We start from the raw sequence: 16701 nt of genomic DNA on the forward strand, positions 1-16701 counted from the left end.
CCTCCCTGCCTCGGCCAGCCTCCCTGCCTCGGCCAGCCTCCCTGCCTGTCACGTGGAAGCAGATGCTCGGCGTGCTCGTCACGTGGGCCACTACTGAGCGGGCGCGCGCCCGTCGCCCTCCCAACAGCCTTCCCCGCCCCCCCTTCCGCCCGCGCACACGTGCGCGCGCACCCCCGCCCCACGTGGGGACTTTGCCGTCGCCGCCGTTGCCGCCGCCTCCAACCTACCCTCTCCCAGTCCTCGGCTCCAAAGCCGAGTCCCAGAGCCGTTCGGCCCCCACGTTCCCTCGTCTTCCATTCTCCCTCCCCCGCGTCGGGGCCCCACCACGTGCCGCGAGCGCCCGCTCACCTTTCGCGCGGGGCCGGCCGCTGCGGGCCACTCGGGGACAGGCCGTCGCCGTGGCCGCTCTCCGCCCCCGCCACGGCACTTGCTGCGGTGGCCGCCGCCGCAGGAAGCTCGACAGCGGCGCCGCGGCGCTTCCAGGTGGGTCCCCGCCTCCCGCTCCTGCCACTTCCCGCAGCACCAGCGGCTCCTTCCGGTCCCCTCCTTTCTCCTCCTCGCTGGGCCCGGCGGGCGGCGGCGGCGGCGGCTGCAGGCGCGCTCACTGCACCGCCTGCTGGTAACTGCGGCGCGTGCAGCGCCGGCGGCCCGGGGACCCCCGCCGGCCGGCCCCGGGCTCCGCCTCCGGCCCTGGGCGAGCGTGGGTCTTCGTAGGGCAGGACCCAGTCCATCCCCTGCGGTAGTCTACCTTGGCCCTACCCATGGAGGAAAGGCGTCCTTGCAGCTCCGCTGTTGGAAATGCGCTTCATCGTGCCCTTTGTGGTCTCTTGAGCGATTTCTACACCCTAGCTCCCTTAGCAGTGTGGTCTCAGGCTAGGAAAATATCGGTATGTGTAAGTTATATATGCTCCTGCCCACCTCATCTCCAATCGTACGGCCCCCTCTGGCCTGCTGACTGTTCCTACAACACGCAGGCTCAATCCACTTCAGGACTTGGCGCTTGCTGTTTCTTCTAGCTGGAACACTTCTTCCAGATTTCTTTTAACTCATCCGTGTTCTTTGAGTATTTCAGGTCCCTTCTCAAAGGTCGGTATCTTGGCAGACCTCTCTATCCAAAAGAGCACACTTGCACCACCGCTCTTACCCTCTACCTGCTTATATTTCTTCGTGACAGTTATCATCACTTCCAGATTTTATTTGTCTGTCCCCTGCCACCAAGAATCAAGAATGTGAGATCCTTGAAGGCAGGGGCTTTGTAACCTTTGCTCATTGCGGTAGCCCCAGACCTGTGTCTGGCACAAAGCAGTGTTTAATAAATACTCTCTTAAAACATATCAATGAACTAGATTGAGTATGTGGGAAGATAAAGCCCAACACACACTGATGGAGGTAAGTACTTCCTTTGGGTTGATAGTTCCGTTCACAACCTCACCATATGAGCTGTGGAAACACGGAGCTAAATCTCCTTCCCTGTCTATAATTTGAAGATTCTCTTCCAAAAATATAAAATCCAGTCGCAGTAGCCATTTTAACTGGAGCTCTTCTGCGGTTGTCAAATACTGCTTCATTGTTTTTGCTTTCCTTGTCTTTGGAACTTTTTTTCAGGCAAATGGATATATGTGCCTCCTTTAATTTTGCTAATAAAAGTTATTAGATGGCTGAAATGGCTTTTTGTATTTGTTTTAGTCGAGAGTTCAACTCAAAATAACATCTGCTTCAGAGAAAGGGTGACAGGTATATTTATATATTAACACATCAACAAGCCTTTATTGAACCTCATTGATTCCAGGCCCTCCACTAGGATTAGAGATGCAAAAATAAAACAGTGTTTCCCTACCTTGCTCTATATGCTTATAGAGCCAAGTTTTATTTATAATAACCATAAAGACAGACAGCCATCAGCTGTCAACTCCCTTCCAGCATTGCCCAATGTCACACCCCTTCCCAAGGAGGCCACATCCAATGACTGATGAATGCAGGGCTGTTAATAGTATCTAAGGATTGTTGGAAGGCCCCGCCCTCTCACCTCAACTTGGAACAATTCTGATTGGTCATCCCATCTCCAGAACAACCTGCCTCAGCTGAGGACCCCAGTAAGACTGCATCACAGCCCGACTTCTCCCTCTGCCCAGTTCTTCTTCCATTCCCTCTCACAAGTGATGACCCCAAGAGCATTCCCTAATAAATCTGCACACTAGTCATGTAAGAGTCTGCTTTCTGGGGGACATAACCTGTTACACTCTTCACATTTTTCTGATGAGAACATAGGCTTAGAGCGTTCAGTAAGTTGCCCAAGTTTGAACTGTAGGAAGTTCTATATAGAGATATAATAAAATATTGGGAACAGAGGAGGGTTTGAGAAAAGCTTTTTACAAGGGTTTGCATTTGAGTTACAGCATGACTTTCCAAAGTGGAAAAAAAAGACCATTCTCGGCTGAGGGAACTGCATTAATGAGAGTGTCTGGGAACATGAGAGGGGAACTACAAGAAGCCCCTAGTGGCTGGACTCTAGGGTCTTTGGAGCAAGCACTAAAGTGGTGAGGGGAAAGGACTAGTTCAGTGATGGTAAGAAGGTAGCCGAGGAGAGAAAACTCTAGGTCTGGGAGTAGATCCTAGCTGAGTCGAAAGGAATAAGAGCCCCTCAGATCTTCAGTTATCTAAGAAAGGGAAAGAGGAGCTTCCTTGCTTTTGGAAAAAGGAACCACTGCCAATCTCACTGGCAAAGGCCACTCCCTAATTAGGATATGTTCATATATGGCCTTTGTTATTTTCACCTAGGATCACAGAATATTGAAGATGGAAGAGACTCCAAGATCATCTAATTCAGAGGTCTGTCAATATTTTCTGAAGCACTGACATTCCTTTTTACAAATGTGATCTTATGCCAGAATCCAATACTTGACTCAAAAGATGACCTGGGAATGGATTGGGCACCCACTGACACCACCCTCAGTCCCTTACCATGGCGAGGCACTGCCTCAGCACAGGGTCAGGAAACCATTGATGTAGTGCATTCATTCATTCTTGCAACAAATATGCCAGGAGCTGTCGAAGGTGCTGGAGATACAGTAGTGAACAAAACAGACAAAGACTCGACTCTTACAGAGCTTGTAGTCTAGAGAGGGAGATTGACATTCAAGAAATAATCACATAAATACTGTATGTAGTAAATTCAAACTACATACCATGAATGAAAAGTGCAAGGCACTGTGAGAATATGTCCATATGCCCAAAAGTACATATTCTAAGGTCTTTAAATAAAAGGAAAAGGGATGCCTTCCTGAGGAAGTCACATTCAGGCTGAGTGAGACTCAAAGTATGAATACGCATTTAGGAGTTAGTCAAGTAAAGGGTGGGAAAAACACTCCACACAGAGGGAAGAGTTGATGCAAAGGCCCCTACAAGGATGGAACTTAATACTACCTACTTATTTATTTACTACCACTATGATGACTTACTACTACCAGAAAGAAGCCACTACTTTTTCTATGGATATATATAAAATCTAATATGAAATAATGTACCTAATTTCTCTCTTTGGATCATAAGATATTTTCCATGTCATTAAATATTCTTTAAAAACTCCAAGAGATGGTTATATAATTTGACCATTTTTCTATTTGGGTGGTTCCACTTTCATATTAATAAATGATTGGATTGATGAAGGTCCTTGTGTCCAAATGTGTGCCCAGATATTTTGGGGCTGAATATCCAAGATTTGGGTAGCTGATTGAATTTGTAGACAAGTTAAAAGAGAGTCTGGGATTCCTGGCTTGGGTGACAGGGGAGATGGAGGTATCAGTGATGACCATAGGAAATACTAAAGTAGGAGCAGGGTTAGGGGGAAAATGATGTGTTTGGTTAGGGCATGCTGAATTTGAAGTTACTCATATATCCAAATGAAGCTGCCCAGGAGTCAGCTGAATCTATCTGTCTGGGATGCAGGCTCCAGGTCTGAGCTGCAGGGACAGATTTGTGAGTCTCTAACATACAAGTAGCAACTGGAACCTAGGGTTTAGATTAGCTTATCAAAGGAGAGCACAAAGAGTGAGAAGAGCTGAAACTGAAGAACAAAACCCTGAGAAAATCTGAAATTTTGAGGCAAGGAAAAAAAGGAGTGACAACTATGGAAGAGAAACAAGGAGTCAGAACAGTAAAAGAACTGGGATAGAAGGGTACCCCATGAGATAGAAGGGGACTCCCATGGGATAGAAGAGTATCCCACGGGATGGAAAGGTACCCCAAAAACCAGGGAAGAGGAAATTTCTTTTTCTTTTGAGGAAGATTGGCCCTGAGCTAACATCTGTGCCAATCTTCCTCTATTTTATGTGGGATGCTGCCACAGCATGGCTTGACAAGCAGAGCTAGGTCCATGCCCAGGATCTGAACCGGCAAACCCTGGGCCACCAAAGCGGAGCACACAGACTTAACCACTAGACCACCTAGCTGGTCCCAGAAGAGGAAATTTTAAAGATGGAGTCATCAACATTAACTTGTTAGACAAATTCACTAGACATCTATTTTGTGCCACACACTGTGTTAAGCAGTGGGAGCGAAGAAGACAAATCCTTTTGGTGCTTAGTGCCTAGTGGGGAAGACAGTGTTGTAAACTACTTAAAAGGCCAATATATTTGGTAGGTTTAAAAGAATTATGCCTTGCTTATTTCTAAAAACACCTATGTGGCTTACAAAACATTAATATAATAGGTAAAATAGAATTTAAAACAACTAAAATGGGAAAATTCAGGCAAAAGGAAGATAGAAGCAAGAAAAATAAGACACAAAAATACATGTTCTAAGGTCCCGAACACTTGCTTTAAGCTTTGGGCAGGTGTTGTAACAAGGGAAAACAAGATCAGGTATGACAGTCTCAGCATCCATGGGATAACAAAACAGCTGCTCAGAGCAGGCGTTGCTATTCCCAGGACTGAGATCAAAGATAAATTTCCCCCACGGTTTCTCAAAACAAGATCATGTGTTGTATGAACAGTGTCCTCAACCACATCCTTATAGTAAATCCAACAATTAATTCTATGGGACTCTTTCTTTATTACAGCATCTCTCAATCTAGGCTGAAGGCAATTCTGTAGGCTTGGAAGAGGTGAACAGCATAGCCCAGGCAAGAAACTCCTATAGTCTGGTTTAGTACAGGAAAGATTTAGAAATATTTGAAAGAATGAGTGGATTATACATTCTTCAGATGATCCTTCATTCCTTTAGTTAATACAGTCCATAGATACTAGTCTCCTGGATCTCAGCTGACCCAAGAACACAAAGTTAGTACTGGTTTCAACGTTTACCACATCACAGATCCAGAACCACTTTTCTTTCTTTTCCCAAAATTCATTTACAGGGTGAAGAAGATTTTGAAAAAGTCCCTCAAAAGAAATGCTAGAATTAGAAAAATTACCGTTTTGTAATCTGTAATGAAATAATTGATTCAGGCAACAACCATCAGTAGATAAAACTATTAGTTGAAAAGTTGACCAGTAACAGTACAATGGAAGGATTAAGCTCTCACCATCCGAACCCACTGACCAATCCTTGTATCACTAAAAGTGGGACAAGCAGGGGCCTGCCCGGTGGCTCAATGGTTTAGTGAACACGTTCCACTTCAGCGGCCTAGGGTTCGCCAGTTCGGATCCCGGGTGAGGACATGGCACTGCTTGGCAAGCCAGGCTGTGGCAGGCATCCCACATATAAAGTAAAGGAAGATGGCACGGATGTTAGCTCAGGGCCAGTCTTCCTCCGCAAAAAGAGGAGGATTGGCAGCAGATGTTAGCTCAGGGCTAATCTTCCTCAAAAAAAAAAAACAAAAAACAAAAAACGGGACAACCAAATATTCTGTGGCCCCTGCTGCCTCCTTCTCTTTGTTTAACCAGGCTGGTCAAATGTGGTAGACAGTTATGTTGGTATCTCTGGATGAACTATGACTCCTGGTATTCAAGACCTCATGTAGTTCCCTCCCAATAAAAGATGGCAGAAATGACACTGTGCCATTCCAGTCCTAACCCTTTAGAAGCCTGGAGTATTTTCTTTTACCCTTTTGGAACCCAGCTGCATGCAGTAAGGAAGATCAGGCTATACCCTTCCATAGAGAGAAGCTACATGCAGAGGCCCTGGAAGATGTAGAGAAAGGCCTTGATAGAAATAAATGTAGTGCCTCACCAAGACCCCAGTGATGTTAGAAGCCTTCTTGGACCTTCCAGCACAGCCTATCTGCCAGCTCAATGCAGCCCTGTGAGTGACTCCAGACAGCACCACATGGAGCAGAAGAACCAACCAAACAACCTACAGAATTGTGAAAAATAATAAAACCTTATTTTAAGCCAGTAAGTTTTGAGGTGCTTTGTTATGCTACAAAAGATAGTCTTCAACCTGGGCAGCATCATGATTTACTGTTGGAGAACCACATCTACATCTATATTCATGAACAGTCTCACACTTCAGTGTCCACTGGTCCTGAAGCAGAAGTTCACATGGGTAAGAGAGAGAGAATTGAAGGAACTTAAACCCAAAGAGCTTGTGTTACAAATCTACACCTGAATAGTTGCTGTCATAAAAATTATGCCTCCATAATTTTGCTTAATGTACACACTTCAGACATGAATTATGGAAGTCATTATCTACTTAGCACTTAGAGTCATTGAGGGGGATGGACTGGGATCCTGGACTTTGTGCCATTGGTGACATGTGAAAAGCACTGCAGGACTATGCATCTGGCAGGACACGTTATCTGCACCCAAAATGGGGAAGAGGGATACTGTGCATTTACCATGTACTTTCTATCTTTTAAAGCATTTAGTTTCACAACAACCCAAGGAAGTAAACTTGTAAACTTGTACTCATTTTTCAGGTGAGGAAACTGAGATCAGAAAACTTACCAAGGTCACACAGCTATTAAGTGGCAGAGGCAGTATTCCAATACAAGCAATTTGCCTAAAGTAGATTGATTACATTAATGGCCTTAATTGTTCACACCTCTCTGTATCCACATCCTCTGCCATGTGACTTTGCAGTTCCTCTCATTAAAAGTAGAATCGATTATCCCCTCTCTTGATTCTGAGTTCCACTATATAAGTCGCTTTGGCCAACAAATTATTAGCAGATAGGACACATGCAGAAACTTGAAAATGACTTGCTCCTCTGCAATAACCACGAGAACATGCCTGGGTTAGCCTGATGGACACAAGAAACAGAGCCAATTTGCTCTAGTCATCTCAGCAGAAGTCATCCTGGTTCAACCTAACCCAAGACAAATGAGTGAGCCCAGCCAAGTTCACAAGACCGACCTAGCCAGCCAGCAACTGACTGCAGATACACAAGTGAGCCCCCTGAGATCAGCCAAGGCCTGCCTAGCCCAACTCCACAGACTTGTAAAATAAATAAATGTTCTTGTATACCACTGAGCTTTTGTGGTTGTTAGCATTATTGTAGCAAAAGTAACTGAGACACTAGCTCTGGAGCCCATACTTCTAATGAATATTTATATTGCTTTTCAAATTATTGAGTTTTAGGTAACTGACACGTGAGTAGATATATTTAGCAGCGTTGATAATCTTGAGTTTGGAAGAGACATTGAGTAGTGAAATATATTTGAGAATCATTTTAAAAGAAGTGATAGTTGAAAGCAAGGGAGTGAATGAGCTCTCTAAATAAAAGAATACAGTACATATTTACAAAGGTAGAGTGACAGAGATTTATCATTCAACAACCAGAATAAGAGAGGTAAAAAGAAGAGAAGACACACAGTAGGCAGAGAATGCAGGTGGGAAAAATTGATCAAATGCCAGCACCATTCAAGTTTAAAGAGGGAAGTTTCAGGAGATAGTTGTCACTGAGAAACAATCATTGGATTTTCTAATTGGAAATGTGTGACTTCTGAGAGAAGCCACGGGCTTTGGAATTACACACACCCAGGTTTGAATTGTGACACTTACTTGTTGTATGTACTTGGGCACATTCATTTGTTTGTAAACACGTTTAGCCTGGTATCTGACATTTGCTAAGAACCCAACATTTGTTGTGATGGTAGTGGTTGTGTTATTTAAACAGTTTTGAACAATGGCCTGTTTTATTTTCCCTAAAGAGTTTCTTGGGGCCAGCCCAGTGGCCCAGTGGTTAAGTTCATGCGCTCTACTTTGGTGGCTTGGGGTTTGCAGGTTTGGATCCTGGGTGTGGACCTACACACTGCTCATCAAGCCATGCTGTGGCAGTGTCCCATATAAAAAGTAGGGAAAGATTGGCACAGACGTTAGCTTAGGAACCACCTTCCTCAAGCAAAAAGAGGAAGACTGGCAACAGGTGTTAGCTCAGGGCCAGTCTTCCTCAGCAGAAAGAGGAGGACTGGCAGCAGATGTTAGCTCAGGGCTGATCTTTCTCAAAAAACAACCAAAACAGGGCCTGGCCCCATGGCCGAGTGGTTAAGTTCGCATGCTCCGCAGCAGGCGGCCCAGTGTTTCATTGGTTCGAATCCTGGGCGCGGCCATGGCACTGCTCATCAAACCACGCTGAGGCAGCGTCCCACATGCCACAACTAGAACGACCCACAACGAAGAATATACAACTATGTACTGGGGGGCTTTGGGGAGAAAGGAAAAAAATAAAATCTTTAAAAAAAAATGTCAACATCTTTAAAAAAAAAAAAAAAGAAGCCAGATAGATTTGAAAAGGAAAGACGGAATACTGAAGCGGAAGCAGAGTGTTGACTAATCAAGTATGAAATTTGTCAATAAAAAAGAAGTGAAGAAACAGGTATGGCAGATTGGTCTAGGCAATATTCATTTCCCTCATCTTATCCTTCCCTGTAAAGGAAAATGTAGCAACTTTACAGGCAGGGGAAGGAGCTAGTGAAGAGGGAAAGTTTGAGGTCTATGGGGTGGATACTTGATTTTAAAATGTACTGAGGGATGTGAAAGGGCATGAAAAGTACTCTGAAAAAATGAATTCATCAGGGAGGAGAGGAAGTCATAGAGGGAAGAGAAGAGCCACTTTTTTTCTCTAATCTAGAAAGAGAGAAGATGCCAAATATTAAGAGGTAGCAAGAAAAAGATGACAACAGAGTTTATACCTCCTCAGTCCTAGCGAAAGAGGGGTAAGGTTAATGACTGCAGCCAGGGGAACGGCACGGTCTGGAACCGCTAGTGTGGCACTACGCTATCTCAAGGAACTGACACAGCATCGCTAAGGATGTCACTAAGCACTGGGAGCTGAACTGAGGCAAAAATAAATATTTTGTAATTATCATGTAAAAGGATATAGATATTGTTACTCTGCCCATCTTCTCTTTTTAAGTTCAATGATTCTAAATGGTTCTGAAATTCTATTCCTTCCTGAACTACATTTTAAAACTGAAAGCAGTTTAGTGATAGTTCAGGATATGTGAGTACTAATCTGTAACTAGGTAATTAACTATGTAACTAACCTGAATATGTAATCTTACACAAATCACCACCTTTCTGAGCAATGAAGTTACTGTGAGAATCAGGGGAGATAAAATTTTTTAAATTGGGGAGTAGGGTTGGTAACAATTGTTTTTACACCCCCAACTTTTTATTTCGAAAAATTTCAAACGTATAGAAAGGTTCCAAGAATAGAATGAACCTCTGTACCACTCACCTAGACTCACCAATTATTAATTCTTGCCACATTTGCACGCACGTGCGCACTATATATATGCTCTCTTGCATATGTGTGTTTCATAAAGCATGACTTCAACCTTAAAAACTTTAGCATGTATTTCCTACCAAGGTCATTCTCTCACATTACTACAGTAGTTATCACACTCAAGAAATTTAACACTGATACAATACTATTATCTGATACATACTCCATATTGAAATTTCCCCAATTATTCCAGTATTTGCTCCTTATAAATCATTTCCTCCAATCCAGGATCCAATCAAGGATCACACATTACATCTTGCTGTCATGTTCTCTTAATCTTTCTCAGCCATTTTTGTCTTTCATAACACTAATTTTTTGAAGAGTTCAGGTCGGTTGTCTCACACGATGTACCTTTTTTAAAAATTACCTTGATTTTGTGCCTTCATGATTAGATTCAGATTAAACATTTTTGGCAGGCCTCTTACATAGATAATGTGTCCTTAAAAGTTACACATTTTGAAAAGGAGAAAGAGAATAAGGGATTACATCATCACATGAAAATTATATTACTTTGTATATAACACACATAATTATCATAATCCTATGATCAAGTGTGGCAGACATGCAGATTTTCAAATCACTCTTCAAGAGGTACTCACTGCCCAGCTGAGAGCAATGTGGTTGGCTGATAACATTTAGCTGTTAGTTCCTCCAGTGTCAATTTGAGGTCACATTGTTTTTTGTTGGTTTTTTTTTTTTTTGAGGAAGATTAGCTGAGCTAACATCTGCCACCAATCTTTTTTTTTTTCTGCTGAGGAAGACTGGCCCTGAGCTAACATCCATGACCATCTTCCCCTACTTTATATGTGGGATGCCTGCCACAGCATGGCTTGACAAGCGGTGCTAGGTCCACATCAGGGATCTGAACTGGCGAACCCTGGGCCGCCAAAGTGGAACGTGTGAACTTAACTGCTGTACCACCAGGCAGGGCCCATGGTCACACTGTTTTCTAGGTAGCTACCAGTCAGTGACAGAACAAGGTGACAGCACTAGGCCCATGCAGGACTCCCCTAATGGATAATCTTGGCTCCAGATCTCCCCACGGGGCTATCAGAGACTTCATTAGGTCAGCATTACCGTCTGATAACTCCTGGTTAATCCTGCTCCCTCCCATTTTCTTTCACTGATGTTACTCCCCAACAAATCATTTGCATTCCTAACTCCACCTCAGCATCTGCTTCCTGGAAAACCCAACCTGCAACATTCTCATTTAACAGATGAAAAAACCTGGAGATCAGAGAACTTTAAGTGCTATTCCAAATCATAGCTGGAAGGTGATACAGCTACTAGGATTTGGATATAAGCAAACTGACTAAAAACCAAAATCATAAAATATAAATTCATGTTATGAATCAATGTACTCAACACATGTAGACTCTCACTATGCCTTGACTGCAATTTTCCTATTTCTCAGCTTAAGTATTTCCAAGCAAATCATCTTCAGAGAAACCACTTCTTTTATTTCACACCCATCAACACTTACGCCAACCTTTAGCTGAGAGTCTATGGGACTGCTACTACTTTACTATGTTGTTATGTATTTTGATGATTATAATATAAAAAAATAAGTTCTTGGAGACTAGTATTTTTTATCATATTACATATCCCAACGACAGATGCTATTAATGAATGTGACATAATCTGTTTCAAAAGAAGATAATCTATCATGGTGAATAAGAGCTTTGGTATGGAGTTACACTGACTTGAGTTGGAGTCCCAAAGCTGCCACTTCTTTGTTGTATGATGTTAGGCCAGCCACTTGACCTAAATCGCAGGGTTGTAATGAGGATTAAATGTAAGTAAAGCACTTTAGTAGAGTGGCTGGAACATCCTAAGTATTCAATAAATGGCAAGCACTATTAAAAACCTTTTCTGATTATCTCCTAAATGCCAGGCATTACACTAAACTCTGGTGATGCAGAGACAGATCAACAATATCATTCGATCCTTGAAGAGGATCATAGTATAATTATGAGGAAGAAGAAAACTAAAAACCATAAATATATATATATTTTTTTGATTTTTTTTCTTTTTTCTTTTTTTTTTCCTTTTTCTTCCCAAAGCCCCCTGGTACATAGTTGTATATTCTTCGTTGTGGGTCCTTCTAGTTGTGGCATGTGGGACACTGCCCCACCGTGGCTCGATGAACGGTGCCATGTCCGTGCCCAGGACTCGAACCAACGAAACACTGGGCCGCCTGCAGCGGAGTGTGTGAACTTAACCACTCGGCCACGGGGCCAGCCCCCATAAATATATTTTTAAAGTTCAAATAGGTCTTAATGGCTGATTAATAAGTGCATCATTTCAAACGTCAAAACATTAAATACTACACCAAATGACTTATTTTGCATACTTCAGATTAAGAAATAACAGGAAGACAATATTAACAAACTTTATACCCTTCACCCTTAATATCTATCAAATAAACTCAACATCCAAGTTATACATTTTTAAATAATTTTTATTGAACTAATTTTAACAACACTGTTCTAGCTGGTGGCAGCTGCCCCAAACCAAAACAAAGCCATCATGAATGCTATTCAACATCCTCAAAGTAATCCAGTTTGCTTCTGTATTTGGAATGTAGTTAGACTTTTGACATCACATAATCAAGCAAATAGCAGTGCATACTATGTTACTGAAAAAGACTTTATGCATTTCATTAAAAAAATCATTTTGCAAGTGGCTTCAGCTTTATCAACAATCTTATTGACACATTGCATACTTCATGCTCTCAAAATAAAAAGTGCCCTAAAACTAACTCTAAGTTTTTCACTGATATTACTGAATACTATCTAGGTTTATGGGAATTAAAGTTTTTACCAGTATAAGAGGCAATAAGTTACTGATATCTGCTGACACAAATTCCACTCAAACTAAAAACATCCTTGATACATTCAAAAAGACATCTTGTAAATATTAATATGCTAGTGTATATGCTGCAGTGCAAAAGAAGTGACACCCTAACCTTTCCTGAGCTTTAGGAAATTAACCTTTTTCTGACTACGACTCTCAATTTAAAATAGGCTCTTTATTATATGAAGCCATGTCAAAACTATATAATTAAATTAGGTTTTTGAAGAACTGAAAAGATTGGTCAGAGTTACAGTGCTTTAGAGTAATGAAAAAATTTTCAAGGCAGAAGTATTTACAAAACTACAAAGGAGACTACGGATCTGCATGTAGTATAAAGATCAAAGATAACCTGATTCCCAAATGATCACAATTATCCCTCACTTTCAAAAATATTACACTGAAAGACCTTATGGGAAGTTATCTAGCATTAAATATACCAACCTGTAGTATATTATACATTTTAACACATTCTTCCATAATGCCCAGTAAGAAAGAGTAAGAGAGAAAACATTAAAAATCAAGAAAATAAACATGCTTTTAGGAATGTTTTTTGCATGTGTGTATGTCAGGGGAAATGAAAATGACTTCTCGTTAGAACTGTCTATATCCTCAAAATTACAAAGACCGAGTTTCTACTTCAATTTTTTCTTCTGCTTGTAGTGTATCAGGGTCAACATGAACAACTGGAGGTCGCAGGATAACTTCGGGCCCTCCACCATAGATAGACTGTAGAAAATTCCATGTTTCTTCAGAGATCTGACCAGAATCTGCTCCTAAAATTAAATGAATAATATTTACAAACCTACATATTCATATTGCAAACGCTTTCACAATGCGCTCCCAGCATGAATCTTCTAGCAATACTCGAGAACTTTTGGTTAACATGAATCTTCAGACTACCAGTCCATAATGTTATAAGCTGTAATTTTCTGGTCTGTCTTAAAAAGTTAGAGATCCCTTACCTAGCTCCTATCAATAGGCTTCAAACCTTTCCTCAGATAAAAATTAGACACTGGCAGCTTTTCCACTATTTGTCCTACTTCATGTATGAATTACATCGTTGAGCTGGGGAAAAAAGTGGCATAGACAGCTAGTGATGATATATTAAGAGTGACAAATCACTAACAAGTAAAGGCTTAAATATTGGTCAAACTTACCTTGCCTGAGCATCACATTGCCGCATTTAGTGACCGCAATTTTAGTGTTGTCAATAGGACCTGGAGGATCTAAGTCAAAAGGAAAAACAAATGATCAAAACACATACTTTTCAAAGAAATGCACCCAAGATTTTCATATTTCTGTGCCTGAAATAACTGAGGGATGTAACTATATAATCAGATTGGTCATTTTTTAGCCAGACTATTCTAGTCAATTCTTAACTGTCTTGCCCTGAGCTTCTTCCTTTTTGGATCTCAGTTCCCCCAAAAGAGAACGAGGAAAGAAGGGTGAGAGAGGCCCTCTCACCGCCATCCAAAATCTAAGAGAAATGATTTCTTAACTATCCATTTGGGGATTACCAGTTAAAATGCACTTTTAAATGCTATAAAAGAACAATTCCTTTGTAATTTAAAACAAATTATGTACTTCTTGATTTGTTTCAGATTGTTATTAAACTAAAAATAAAAGCATTACAAAATGAAATGCTAAAATATATCCTTTTTTAAAGTAAAGAAAAAAACCTAATAAGATTTTTTGTTTTCCCCTTGAATACAAAAATAAAGTGCATATTCATTATAAACGCCGTAAAAGAAAGGCACAAGGAAGAAAAAAAATACTGCAATCCCACTACAGAAACACAGGCAGACTGTTTTATTTATGTGGTCTTTTTGCCTTTGCATATGTTTGCCTTTATTCTTTTTTAATACAAAAGGTTCAAAGTATGCATACTGTATTGCAACCTTTTTCATATCAAGAACATCTTACTTTTAAATTATTACATACTATCACATAAGTTATTCTAAAAGTCCACACAGTATCCATTGTAATGGATAAACCATAATTTCACCAACCTTATTATTGGATGGATTGGTTTTAACTTTTCAATATTAAGACAGCAGACTTAATTTTGTCAGTTCCTTGGTTCCTGCTATGAATATGCTATCATTCACGACATAGGTGTTAAAAAATTAAAAACACGCAAAATATAGACTAGAATGTCCTGAGGGCAGGGATCTTCTTCTCTACTGTTCACTGATGGAACCCCAAGTGCACACAGATACTCAAGAAATGTTTGTTAGACAAACAAATTTGCAAAGAATTTCATTTTTCAGTTAATCACTTACCTCCATCTTTACCCTTCACAAAACTTTCCCATTCTCTAAACCACTGCATACTGATGCAATAGAAAGTAGCTGGAGAGTCCTCTTCTTGGAATGCTCTGTTGAGCTATGGGGGAAAAAAATATCCATGACCTCACATCCAGAACTTGTTTTGTAGCAGAGCAATAAAACCATTCTACTTTAGCATCTCACATGGCCAATTCCTCATACACAAAGAATGTGATGGACATCGACGGTAAGTTATCTTAATACCAGAATATGTGCTAACACCTATTAATAAACAATTCTAGGTTATGTCTCAAAATTTTGCAAGTATACACAAAAGGGGCATACAAGACTGGATAAGGGGAGATGGTCAAGGCAAAGTCTTCAAAACAATAAATACTTCATACATTTATTAAAGACCTGATGTGTAAATCCTATTTAAACATGCCACATCCATGGTCTACAACTTACTTCTGTTCCCTTAAAATACCGATGGACATGCTGCTATTACAAACACAATGCTGCCACGAATGATCTCATACATGTCATTTCACAGACAATATACATATATGTACAGGATAAATTCTCAACAGTGGTGGGACACTCCCTGAAGATGTTCACTTCCTCCCCTAGTCCTAAGCCCTAAGAATGAGTATGACTCAAACCAGGCGAAAAGTCTATTAGAAATGGAAATCTTCAGAGGAGTGACGTAATGGTTAGAATGGAGTCATTCCAATGTCAATTTTGTTACTATATACACAGGGCTACCTTGGTTCCTGAATTTCTGGAGGTCTGGTTATTTAGTTTTTCTTTTCAATAAATTTCTTTTTTGCTTAAGTTAGCCAATCTGGCTTCCACCACTTTCAACTAAAGAAACGCAACTGATAGAAAAACTGGTATAGAAAGAGAGGGATAGGGGCTGGCTCCATGGCTGAGTGGTTAAGTTTGCGCGCTCCACTGTGGTGGCCCAGGGTTCAGATCCTGGGCGCGGACATGGCACCACTCGTCAGGCCACGTTGAGGTGGTGTCCCACATCCCACAACTAGAAGGACCTGCAACTAAGATATATAACTATGTATCGGGGGGGTTTGGGAAATAAAGCAGAAAAAAAATTAAATTAAATTAAATTTAAAAAAAAGGAAGATTGGCAACAGTTGTTAGCCTAAGTGCCAATCTTTAAAAAAAAAAAAAAAAGAAAGAGAAGGATAGACAACAGAGCCTGAGGAAAACGAAGGGTATTTGAAATTTATCTAATTGTAATAGTGTGAAAAGGCAGTGAGACTCCCCAAAATATTTCATTATGGGTAACTAAATGCCCATGGTACATACTACCTGTGGACAAAGACAACCAAGTTCAGATAATGTCTCTCCCATAATCAAAACCCTGCTATTGTCCCCAAAGATTCTAACAGTCCAGCACTACCTCCATGATCTGGCCCCAGGACTTGCCTTCATCGTCTAATACTTTCTTCCTCATTTCTTTACTTCTGGTCACACAGACCTCTTTGTTATTCCCAGAACCAAGCAGATACATTTCTACCTCAAAGCTCTTGCATGGTTAACATTTCTTTTTGCAGATATCTGAGTATCTCCTCACCTCCTTCAAGTGTTTACTTAAATGTCACCTTCTCAATGAGGCCCATCTTGATCATCCTGGTTAAAATTGCACCCAGCTCCTCCCCTCATTACTATACTCCGGATGCCTCTTATCCTGTTACATATTTTCCTTTTCTATAGAACTCATCACCTTTTAATATATAATATATTATTTATTAAATGCAAGATCTTTGAGGCTAAGGATCCTTATAGGACACAAGATAGCTGCTTCCACAGAAGGATGAAAGGCAATCAAAAACGTTGTGGCTGTCTCTGACGGTTAACAAAGAAATCAAGGCATATTTGTGAAAGCACAGAA

The 16701-nt window shown here is 41.1% G+C and overlaps 2 protein-coding genes across 10 annotated transcripts in view; both read right to left on the reverse strand.

The window, feature by feature from the left end:
- The window catches only part of ZZZ3 (zinc finger ZZ-type containing 3), a 117255-nt gene extending 116774 nt beyond the window's left edge, over positions 1-481 (reverse strand). For 6 of the 7 annotated variants that reach the window (XM_046645339.1, XM_046645343.1, XM_046645342.1 and 3 more), the window contains exon 1: positions 349-481. The gene's annotated coding sequence lies outside the window, so the exon portion shown is untranslated. The remainder of the gene's footprint in view (positions 1-348) is intronic. The other variant, XM_046645340.1, reaches the window with a different exon arrangement.
- Positions 482-12109: 11628 nt separating this feature from the next.
- Positions 12110-16701, reverse strand: part of USP33 (ubiquitin specific peptidase 33) — a 53360-nt gene continuing 48768 nt past the window's right edge. For all 3 annotated transcript variants that reach the window (XM_046645482.1, XM_046645481.1, XM_046645480.1), the window contains 3 exons: positions 14805-14907; positions 13680-13748; positions 12110-13295 (listed from right to left, as the gene is read on the reverse strand). In XM_046645482.1, coding sequence (XP_046501438.1) covers positions 13138-13295; positions 13680-13748; positions 14805-14907 — 330 coding nt within the window. In that variant the 3' untranslated portion in view covers positions 12110-13137. The remainder of the gene's footprint in view (positions 13296-13679; positions 13749-14804; positions 14908-16701) is intronic.

The sequence above is a fragment of the Equus quagga genome, chromosome 18, assembly GCF_021613505.1.
Source record: "Equus quagga isolate Etosha38 chromosome 18, UCLA_HA_Equagga_1.0, whole genome shotgun sequence".
NCBI classification, from domain to species: Eukaryota; Metazoa; Chordata; class Mammalia; order Perissodactyla; family Equidae; genus Equus; species Equus quagga.